This window comes from Mauremys mutica, chromosome 24 (assembly GCF_020497125.1).
Source record: "Mauremys mutica isolate MM-2020 ecotype Southern chromosome 24, ASM2049712v1, whole genome shotgun sequence".
NCBI classification, from domain to species: Eukaryota; Metazoa; Chordata; order Testudines; family Geoemydidae; genus Mauremys; species Mauremys mutica.
Window position 1 is genome coordinate 1,313,574 of NC_059095.1, and position 10,702 is coordinate 1,324,275.

Here is a 10,702-nt window from a genome sequence, read left to right on the forward strand (position 1 = left end):
AAGCATCAGCCTTATATAGGCTTTTCCAGGCAGGGAGATGCCTGTCCAGTTGTTTAGAAGGTGTCAGTTGCCAGAAAAAGACCCTCCCCTCAGGGTCCAGCCCTGCAGCTCCAGGCCTGCCCACAGGGCCTGCATGGGGTTACGTGCTCCCTCCATCTGTCCCCCAGTAGGACGTGGATCCAGCCCCCGTGGCAGTGGAAAGCTCTTGTGCCCAGCTATGGGATTTCCCATAGCGCCCAAGGGATTCAGGAGCACAAATCCCACTGAAAGTCACCGAGTCTCATGCACATTAGGCCCTGGATCTCCAACTGGGGGCTGCTGGTGCCCCAGGCTCTTCCTAGTGAGCAGGTGGAGATGTGGCCCCCGGGGAGACGAGCTTGTGAGAATCCGACCCCCCCGACAGGCCAGGAAGTGGCCAGTTGTTGGGTTTTCCCTGGAAAAGGGAAGTGGGAAGTTCCTCAAATCTCATGACAATCTGCTGGCCGCAGACACGTTCCATGGGAAGCACCAGCACTTCTGGGGCTTGGTGTCCTCGGGCACTGTTAAGGGTAATGCAGAGGGATGGGGGGCTGTTGGCTCAGCGTGGGGGTCACGTGTAGAAGAGTCTCCCCATGACCATTGGGCACAGTAACTCGGAGCATTTTATCTATGGAACCGGCTGTGCCACAGGGCGTGTCCGTGTCCACCGCAGCATAGATCTGCAGCCAGGCTTGCCTGGCGTTTTCCACTCTGCCCTCAGCAACAGCTGGCCACCCGCCTGCCTGGGGGCTGGACAAGTCACACAGGGAGCCTGTGGCCAGAGTGCCAACACAAGCTGTTCTGCCCTGGAAACATCCTGAGCCTCTTGACTTCTCACCAGTTCAAAAGGGCCTCTGCTGGGTAATGCCCGAGGCCCCTTGTTCCTAATCTAATTGGGAGGGGCCGAGCCTATGGCTGTGCAGATCCCTCTGCTGCCAGACTGCCCCCAATATGCAGCATGGGGGGCTGAGAGCTTCCGGGGCATGGATTCCCTGAGCTGGGGGGCACCAGCTCTCTGCTTCTGCCTCCAAGCCTGCCTGCCACCCAGGGCACCTGGGAAACAGCCTTGGCTCTGGGAGCACCGAGGAGGCACCAGGGGTGGGTTACAGGTAGATGCACCCTCCTGTGCAAACAAATCCCCCCATTGAGCAGGCCCCAGCCCAGCCCAGGGAGCCTCCTGGTCTCAGTGCATTCCAGGGGGACTGCTGCTGATTTCAACAGGCACAATGGGGGCCAGGCAGCTCCGGGCAATGTTGCCCTGGGACAGAGGGAGCCCCTCCCTGTTGGTCTCGACAGTGCCACTGTCCTGCCCTCCTGGGCCCTGCTGCCTTCACCTCCATCCCACTTCTGCCTCACCCGCCCCCCCTCATCCTACACATGGACTGGGAGCTCCTTTGGGGGGTGTACAGCACCCAGCACCCTGACCCCTCCCCGTACAGTGAAAGGGGTGTGCAGGAGGTGGTCAGCGCACGGCTCGCGCCGTCCCCCCTGGACCCTGGTGCCCAGATGTGGTTGTGGTTCCGGTTGTAGCAGGAGCTGAGCTGGAAGGTGGGGCAGGCACAGGAGGAGGAAGAACAGGCTGAGTTGGGCAGGCAGGCGGCTGAGGGCGGGACCAGAGAGCCTTGAAAGTCCCAGCTCCTTCCCCAGCTCTGCTCACTCTGGCTCCCCTCCAGGCTGATCGCACCATGAGCCGCTGGCTGCTGGCTGCCCTGGCCCTCTGGGCTGTGAGCGGTGGGGACTCCCTGCCAGCCTGTAACTACCCGCCCAGGCTCTTGTGCAGCTCCTGGAAGATTGCCGTGGCCTGCCAGGTAAGGGGGACGACTCAGGGCAGCCTGTCCCCAGGGAGCTCCAAGCGGAGCTGGCATCTTGCCCTGCTCTGTCCTGTGGGTTTGGCAGCAGCTGCCTCCCTGCTCTTGGGAAGGAGGAGAACCCACTCGGTCCTTTCACAGCAAGGCTGAGCTGAGCTTCCCCCTCAGTGACCCTGACCTCAGAGAAACTGGCTCAGCCCCCCAGCGAATCGGGGCAGTGCGCGTACTCGCTGATACCGTGAGTCCCTTCCCATCCCTTGTCCCCTCGCTTTCCCTGCTGACTCCTTCCCCTGGGGGATGGGGCCTTGTAACCCGCTCAGCAGGGAAGAACTGGACCCAGCGGGCCACAAGCCCCTGGGCCGTGGATGTGTCCGTAAGAGAAGGTGTTACCTGGGCGCTGCGGGGAAGGGAGAAAGGTTTGCTCTAGGGCCTAGCTCCCCGCTGCAGCAGCAGCCCCAGCAGTCCCAGGAGTTTCAGGATAGGGGCTGAGCAGGGAAAATGAGCACAAGGCTGGGAGAGGCCCCCCAGCCTGAGCTCCTGCCTGCCCGGCTTAGAATGTGCCCATCACCCCCCTATCTAGGCACCAGGATCCAAGCTCTTAACTGTCCTCTCCTGTGCCTCAGTGGGAGCAGCGCTGCTCTTGGCACCGTGCAGCTAGTGCTGGCCTGCACCTGCCCCCCCAACACAGGGGTTGTACATGGGACCCAGCAGCTGCTGTGCCCAGCATGTGTCTGGTCCCTGCTCTTTACCCAACGGGAAGATTTTATCCTGTGCTCCAGTGGTAGCAGTGCCAGTGCCTGCCCATGGCCGGGGCCCAGGCCTAACAGGGCATCACGCTGGCAGCGCCTGGCTCATGATCTCTTCATGATGCTGAACAGTTTTTCTTGCTTCTAAAAGGTGGGGAGATCCTAGCTCTGGGTAACTCCCTGCACCTCCCCGTTCCTTAGTCACCCCCAGAGCCGAGCCTAGGCCTTCAGCGCCGGCGGGCGCCTCGGGGTGGGGGGTAGCCCCTGCTCGGTGCTCCAGGGCATTCTGACCCTGCGCCTCGCCTGGAGAGCTGCCCGTGGCCTCCCTGACGTGGGCAGGCTCAGGAGAGAGGTCCAGCACTGAACTCCAGAGCCTGCAGGGCTGCGTGAGGTTGCTGGGCAGGGGGACCTGGCCCCGGTCCCTGGCTCAAGGGGGAGCGCTCGTCTCCAGAGTTGCCAGCTGGGGCCCTGGTCCATCTGCCATCCCCATGGGAGAGCTGCTGTGGTGCAGCTCCTGATCTCTGTCCCCACACCCTTGCCATGACTCTCGCCTGCTCTGCCCTCACCCCATCCAGCTGTGTGGGGGCATTGGTGATACTTCTGCTTTTTCTGCCTCTCTGAGCAGCCATTAATAGCCTCCCATTCCGGAGCGGGAGCAGGGCCTGAAGCTGCACAACCACAGCCACTGCTTGGGCTTCAGAGTGCAGGGCTGAGAAACTGGCAGCCCTGACCCAGCGCTGCTCCAAACTCTCAACTTCGATCCCTGAGCCCCGCAGGCCCGGCCTGGCGACGGGCGCCAGAGCCCCGGGGGCCCCCGCAGGCCCGGCCTGGCGACGGGCGCCAGAGCCCCGGGGGCCCCCGCGGGCCCGGCCTGGCGACGGGCGCCAGAGCCCCGGGGGCCCCCGCGGGCCCGGCCTGGCGACGGGCGCCAGAGCCCCGGGGGCCCCCGCGGGCCCGGCCTGGCGACGGGCGCCAGAGCCCCAAGGTCTGTCCCTGTGGGCCCCACCGGTCTGGCCTGGCGATGGGAGCCAGGCTCTGCCGTGTGTTGCTTACAGACTTGTCTGCTAACGCCCCAGTTCTGGGTTGGATTCGGCCCATTGGACAGAGGCTGGCACTGGGTCTGATGGGACGTTGAAGCAGGAGAGAGTCCAGGGGCCAGGATGCGCGCCTGGACCCAGAAGGAAAAGAGCCCTCGAGTGCTCTGGACCCCCCAATCCCTCCGGGGGGTGTGGACTCGCTTTGCTAAACAGAGCTGCACATTTGAACCAAGTAGATTGAGGAAATCCCCTTGGAAAGCCCCAGCGGCTGCTTGGTGTGTCAGGATCTGCTGTGGCTGAAAGCCCCACTGAAAGCCCCGGCGTCCTGTTTCACTTCCCTTCTGGCCCAGCTCCGTGGGGAGGGCTGGCAGGTCGCCCTGCTCTGTTCGCTCAAATACAAACAAGCTGGGCTGGAGGCCAGAGCCTGGGCAGAGCAAAGTCCTCCGGCAGGGACCCTCCCTGCGCCTGGCTGCACCAGCACACTTGGTTGCTATTTAAACAGTAACGTGACTCCAGGTGGCACCTCGTCCCGTCTGTCCAGCACCTCTGGGAAAGGCACTTTGTCCCCAGGTCCCTCGCCGGCCGTTCCATAAGCACAGCAGCTGCTGCAGCACTTTGGGGCCTCCCAGCGGGGCCAGGTTTATCCTCGGAGGCTCATGACCTCCTTGTGACGTCGAGTTTGTCTGTGACAGAGCCGGAACCAGAGCTCTGGGCTGCTCTTTGGGGCAGGTCCAGTCCTGAGGCGGCACAGCCGGTCCGGGGTCTGTGCCAGGCCTGGGTCTGTCTATCCCAACCCTGCTGCTCACCCCCCACCCCCCGTATCTTTCCCTGCCCGCAGGTGGAGAAGCTATGCCCCAAATTCTACCACCGCCCCCAGGCAGCCAACCCTGTGTCGCTGAGCCTGTATTACGAGAGCCTGTGCCCGGCCTGCCGCGGCTTCCTGGTCACCCAGCTCTTCCCCACCTGGGTGATGCTCAGTGACATCATGAACATCACGCTGGTGCCATACGGAAATGCCCAGGTAAGCGTCAGTGCTGCCGGCTGCAGAGGGTGGGGGAAAGGGACTGCACCCCAGTTTGAGCCAAGGGCAGGGGCTGCACCACTCTTCTGTCCCCATAGCCTGGTCTTCCCTCCCCCACAGCCCTGATCCTGGCAGCAGGGGCGGCTCCAGGCACCAGCACACCAAGCACGTGCCTGGGGCGGCAAGCCACGGGGGGGGGCGCTCTGTCGGTCGCCGCGAGGGCGGCAGGCAGGCTGCCTTCGGCGGCATGCCTGCGGAAGGTCTGCTGGTCCTGCGGCTTCGGCGGACCTCCTGCAGGCGTGCTGCCGAGTCCGTGGGACTGGGGACCTCCCGCAAGCAAGCCGCCGAAGGCAGCCTGCCTGCTGTGTTTGGGACAGCAAAATACCTAGAGCCGCCCCTGCCTGGCAGGGTGTGTGGGGCACAGGCTGTGGGGTGAGGGGGGAAGAGTGAGTGCTGGGGCGGCACGGGGGGGAGGGGTAGTGTCACCTTAGGCTCTGACTCGGTTTCCCTTGCAGGAGAAGAATGTCAGCGGGAAGTGGCAGTTCGAATGCCAGCATGGTGAACCGGAGTGCAGGGGGAACATGATCGAGGTGAGGCTGGTCCTAGGCATGGCATTAGGATGGGGTGGGGGTGCTGCCTGTGGAATGTGCAGGATAGCGGGGTGGAAGGAGACAGTGGCTCCTGGTTAGGTGATGGGACCTCCCACCCCATCCCTGTGTCACTGAGCCAGGGACAACTTGGACTCATTAGCTGTGCTTGGGGTGGGGGAGGAGGGGGCAGGGCTCCCTCGTCTCTGGCCCAGAGGTGGGGCCCATGGTGAGATCTGACCGGGCTCTGCTACTGGACTAGCCTGGGATGGAATTAGGCCCTGTCCCCTGTGTGGCCTCAGCACAGTCACCACGTGACACTGGAGCTGCTGAGTTTCACATCCTCACTGGCACAAGGGAAGGAGCAAGGAGGCCCCTTGCCCCGCAGGGCAGAGTCCAGGAACCACCGAGGCATCTGTGCTGACATCGGGAGCTGGGCATCCAGGCGTGATCCATGGTGAGGGTGCGTGTCAGCCAGGACATCTCGGGGTGAACGTCAGAGAGCAGCAACACCTTCCTCGGGGCCTTCCACAGACAGCGGATTGGGGGAGGGGGGGTTGCCCATTATGGGCCTCTCAGCGTAGTCCCGCCTTGGGGACAGGACTCCATAGGACTTTCCCCGTTGACAGTGAAGTGTGGGGCTCCCCCTGCAGCCATTCCTCTCGCCCTAGGAGGAGAAGCTGGTCATGTTGGGCTCTGCTGGCTGGAGAACCCCCAGGGGCAGGGCTCCTGCTCGCGTTCCCGCTGGGCTCGGGGCACTAACACTGTGGCTTGCCTGCTCTTCCAGACCTGCCTGATGTACCAGCTGAAGGACTTCGATCGGTCTTTCCTTGTGATCTTCTGCATGGAATCGGCGGGCTCTGTGGTCGAGAATCTTGAAGCTGTACGTTGGCAGCGCTGGGCGGGCCCAGAGCTATAAAACTCTGTGGGTTTAAGTCCTGGGGGAGCCGCCTCAGCCAGCTGGTCTCTGCACCCACCCCACAGTAACACCCCTGCCACTTGCCCCTTATTCCCCTGCCCAGGTCCAATCAAGTGTCTTGACCCAGCGCCCAGAAGGGCTGGCATTTCCTGCCAGTCTGTGTCTGGTGGGACACCCGGCTGTAGCCATTGGCAACTTAGTGACAAGGCCACGTCCATTTCTAGCCATGCCTCAGCCATCCCATGTGGACTATGAAGACGCTTTCCCCGCTGTGCTGCCACCAGGCACCTGCCCTCACTCCACAGCTGCTCTGCAGGAGTGAGGCCCAGGGGCAGGGTCGGCTCCAGGCACCAGACGACCAAGCACGAGCTTGGGGGCGGCACATTGTAAGGGGCGGCCAATCTTGGGGTGGCGGGGGGTGCTCGGGTTTGGGGTTTTGGGGTTTTTTTTTGGTTTGGCGGGGCGGCGCTCAAGGGGTTTTTGTTTTTGTTTCGGCGGCGTGGCGCGGCGCTCGGGGGGTGTTACGGCAGCGCGGCGCTCGGGGGGTGTTACGGCGGCGTGGCGCGGTGCTCAGGGTGGGTGTTACGGCGGCGCGGCGCTCGGGGGGTGTTACGGCGGTGCTCGGGGGGAGAGTGTTACGGCGGCGTGGCGCGGTGCTCAGGGTGGGTGTTACGGCGGCGCGGTGCTCAGGGTGGGTGTTACGGCAGTGCTCGGGGGGGGAGAGTGTTACGGCGGCGCGGCGCTCGGGGGGTGTTATGGCGGCGCAGCGCTCGGGGGGGGGAGAGTGTTACGGCGGCGTGGCGCTTTTTTTTTTTTTTTTTTGCTTGGGGTGGCAAAAAAGTTAGAGCTGGCCCTGCCCAGGTGGCGGGTGAACGGGGACATACTCTGGAGACTCTAGCAGTATGCAGGGGAGGGGAGTGTTTTGCCCCTGGAACTGGCTGAGTCCCAGGGCTCCTGCTGCCAGCCTACACTGTGGGTTAATGAGTTCAGAACAGATAAGAGCCCCTGGCCTCAGCCTTCCTGAGTGGTGGGGGATTGGGTAACCAGCTCTCTGCACTGGTTCTGACGACTCCTCCCCTCCCAGTGCCTGCAGGTCTATGCTCCAACTGTCCAGCTGGCTGAGATCAAGTCATGCGTGACGGGAGATCTGGGCAACAAGCTGATGCATCACAATGCTCAACTGACCGATGCCCTCAACCCCCCCCATAACTACGTGCCGTGGATCCTCGTCAATGGGGTAGGCAACATGGTGCCTCGTGGCCTTCCTGCTGAAATGCTGGCATGGCCCATGGGCGTTTCCACACAATGAATCAGCGGGCGGCAACCAGAGCCAGAGGTTCAGTGCAGAGTCCATGGGAAGCAGGGGATAGAACCTAGGACCTTCAGCTCCAAAACCCAGCCTGCTGCCCTTGAGAACACTGATAATGCAGGGCGGTTGGTGGGTCTCATAGCCAGAGGGCCAGTCTCTTGCAGGCCCACACAGAGCCACATGTTACAGCATCCCAAAGCACATGCCTGTTCATGCTAAGGAGCCCATGCACCTGGTATCTAGCTGGGGTAGTGCAATGCATTGTGGGAGCTGGGAGGGAATAAACTGCTCCGAGAAGCACCCACAGAACCTGACTTTGTGGTGAAGCGAAGGGTTAAAGTTGTTGCCGAGTCTTTGAGGAAACGCTTTATCTCAGCAGCCAGGCCCTGCCGCTGCCGCCTGCATGAGCCTCAGCCGGCTGCCCTTGGTTCCCCTGCAGTGAAGACAAAGGGGCAGGAAATGTCCACATGCTTTGGGGTGAATCTGTTCATGAACTTGAATCAGAGGGGCTGGCTCCAGCCAGGTGCAGTGTGAGCTCCCTGCATGCAGTTCTGCTGTGTCCTGCTTGAGGCGTGGCACTCCCCTGCCTGACACCACGAACCATCACTTCCACCTGGGCCAAGTGGGGGTCTGATGCTGCCGTTCTGCTCAGGTAACACATCGTACCCGCTTGGCCCAGGTGTGATCAATGTCCCCCATGGGCACAATGGGCTGAGCCTTGGGCCGCAAGGAGAGTTCACGCTGGCGTTCCCTGGCAGGCTGCATGTTCTGTACCCAGGCCATAGCCCCCAAGAGGCTGCACTCTGCTCAGACACAAGCCCTGGTTTTGTGCTGACAAGAAACACATCCATTCTGCAGTTGCTCAAAGAAACGGCCCCAGGTGAATGCTGAGGGCACCATGCAGGCAGCGACTGACGCAGCCAGGTAGCGCCATCTGATCTCACTCCATCTCGTCCTGTGCGGCTGGAGCGAAGCGCTGCAGAGCTGTCGCTTGTGTTCCAGGCAGCAGCCCTAGCAAAACACTCCTGGAGGAATTACTGAGCACCTGCCTGCTTTCTCCGGCCAGCGGCTGAGCCTGGGAATGGGCTTGTGCAGCCGCTGACACAGATTTGTCCTTTCTCTCTCCTGCTCAGAAACACACGACCGCTCTCCAGGCGCGAGCCCAGACCGCTCTGTTCATGATGGTTTGTGAGATGTACACGGTGAGTGGACCCTGGTAATGCGGTCAGCCCTGTGTGGGCAGCTGTTCCCAGTGCTGCACCGTCACAGCACCCTGCTCCCCAGGCTCTGGGCAATAAGCTGCAGCAGCACCTCGGCCAGCACTTGCCCGCTAGCCAGATTCGGGGACGCCCCTCTGCTGGTGAAACTGCTCGACTAGCTGTTGCCCTGCCTGCCCAAAGAACAAGCAGCTCTGCCCTGCTTGCCTCCCTGGCTGGGAGCCTCCCTGGCTGGAGGTGAGGGGAGCAAGGCAGTGGCAGGGGCCGAGGCTGTTAGGGCTTCAGTGATCCGGCTCTGCAGCTGTTTCCTCTCTACGCTCCTCCCTGTGTCATGGGGGTCCCTGACCGATCTCTGTCTTTGCAGGGTGAAAAGCCAGATGCCTGCAAAGACGGGGGGGCTGAGTCCCAGCTCCTCTGAAGACCGAGTCTCTCTGCCTGAATTAACCCCCAGCCTAGGGCCGCTCCCTGCACCCCAGTGCCTGGCCTTGCAGTTGGGGTGAGCAGCCAGCCAGAGGCAGCAGGGGATCTATTTTTGCCTGGTATGATGATGTCAGCTCTAGGCTCATGCCCAGTAAACTCTGCTGCAGGTGGGGGCAGTTCAGTTATGAGCAGGGGGTTGATGGGAGAACAGGCACAAGATGGTTTGAATCAGGACATGGGAATTCGAAGGATCTTTTCACGCAGGGTGTCAGCACCAGGAGAGCCCAGCCTTGTATTCAGGGAGAGCAGCAGCAGCAACAGCTGGAGAGCTGGATAGTCGTTAAAAGAGCCCGTTCTGCTGGAGAGAGGCAGCTGGTCACCCTGACTCCAGTAGGCAGCCTGGCTGAGCAGCTTGGCAGCATGGGCCTGGAAGAGCTGCCAGATATCTAGGCCAGTGTGTTGAATACACACCATTGAAAGCACAGGAACTGTCCACATCAGGGAACTCCCTGACCCACTCAGCCCTTGCCTCTGGCCTCTCCAGATCTCTGTAGAGATTAAATAAGGGAGGCCACATTCTGGCTCGCTCTCCGTGGAGCTGCCCCATCCCTGGGCTGGAACCTGCACCTCGACCAGCAGACATTCCGAACCAGGAATGGGACCCCACTCCTGCCCTGCTTTGCCCCGGCCTTGGGCACCAGCATGACTGGCTGCGGATCTTGCCTTACGCTGTGCAGCTTGCAGGGGGCTGTGACCAGCGGGGGACAAAGCTTAAGCGCAGCAAATCTTGGGGGACACGCAACATTTGCTTTGCTGATTTGGTGACTGACACCTGAACCTTTGCCCATACTGATCCCTTATGTGAACTAGCCCCACCGGCCCCTCCGAACACTGACGTCTCCATGGCCTCGGCCCACTGGCCCCTCCAGGAAATGGTCCTGTCACTAGGCCCCATCCTCCTTTCACACAAACAGACCAGGGCCTTGCACTCCCCAGCCTGATGCACATTCCCTTCTAATTGCTGTAATTGACTTGATGTCACAAATGCAGATTCTTGGGACTCAGGATAGGAATGCCCTTCCTGCAAATGAATCTCTTGAGTAACTTCCTGGCCTAGTTCTCTCTCATTGTGGGACTCTCCTGCGTCTAGCCCTGAGCCTAGGGCTGGGGGTGGAAGGAGGGGTGATGGGCAAGGCTGATGTGGGGACGCTGGTGCCATGTCTACACGGGGGCAATGTAACAATGGATTTCCCTTGGGTGCAGCTGCTCTCACTTCACTTCAGGCTGGGGACGCACCTTGCTCCCGGTTATCACAAACATGGGCATTAGCTTTTGGCTAAAGAGGGGCTCTTGGAAGCTCGCCCTGGGGAGACGCTTTTCTCTGTGGCATGGCTAACAGTGCTGTAGGAAGCCTGGACCAAGGAGGGAGCAGAGACCCAGCGCTGGGGGCCAGATGCCTTTTCTGTGCCTTGGGGAACTTCCACAGGACTGAGCTCAGGAAATGCTCAGCCTATTTAAGTGCTGTCACGAGTTCCCTGTGGTTTTACTACAGTAGCTTTGTATTTGCCTAACCTCTGCGGTGGTAGCTGCTGAGCCCAGGTGACTTGAGGCAGGGGGCCA

The 10,702-nt window shown here is 61.6% G+C and overlaps 1 protein-coding gene across 1 annotated transcript; it reads left to right on the forward strand.

Moving 5' to 3' along the window:
* Positions 1–1,190: 1,190 nt before the first annotated feature.
* IFI30 (IFI30 lysosomal thiol reductase) lies at positions 1,191–9,358 on the forward strand. Its single transcript, XM_044998926.1, has 7 exons — positions 1,191–1,826; positions 4,448–4,630; positions 5,146–5,220; positions 6,005–6,100; positions 7,221–7,373; positions 8,579–8,647; positions 9,027–9,358. Exons 1-7 carry the CDS (start codon positions 1,704–1,706, stop codon positions 9,078–9,080), a joined length of 753 nt encoding a protein of 250 aa, XP_044854861.1. The 5' UTR covers positions 1,191–1,703; the 3' UTR covers positions 9,081–9,358.
* The last annotated feature ends 1,344 nt before the right edge of the window (positions 9,359–10,702 follow it).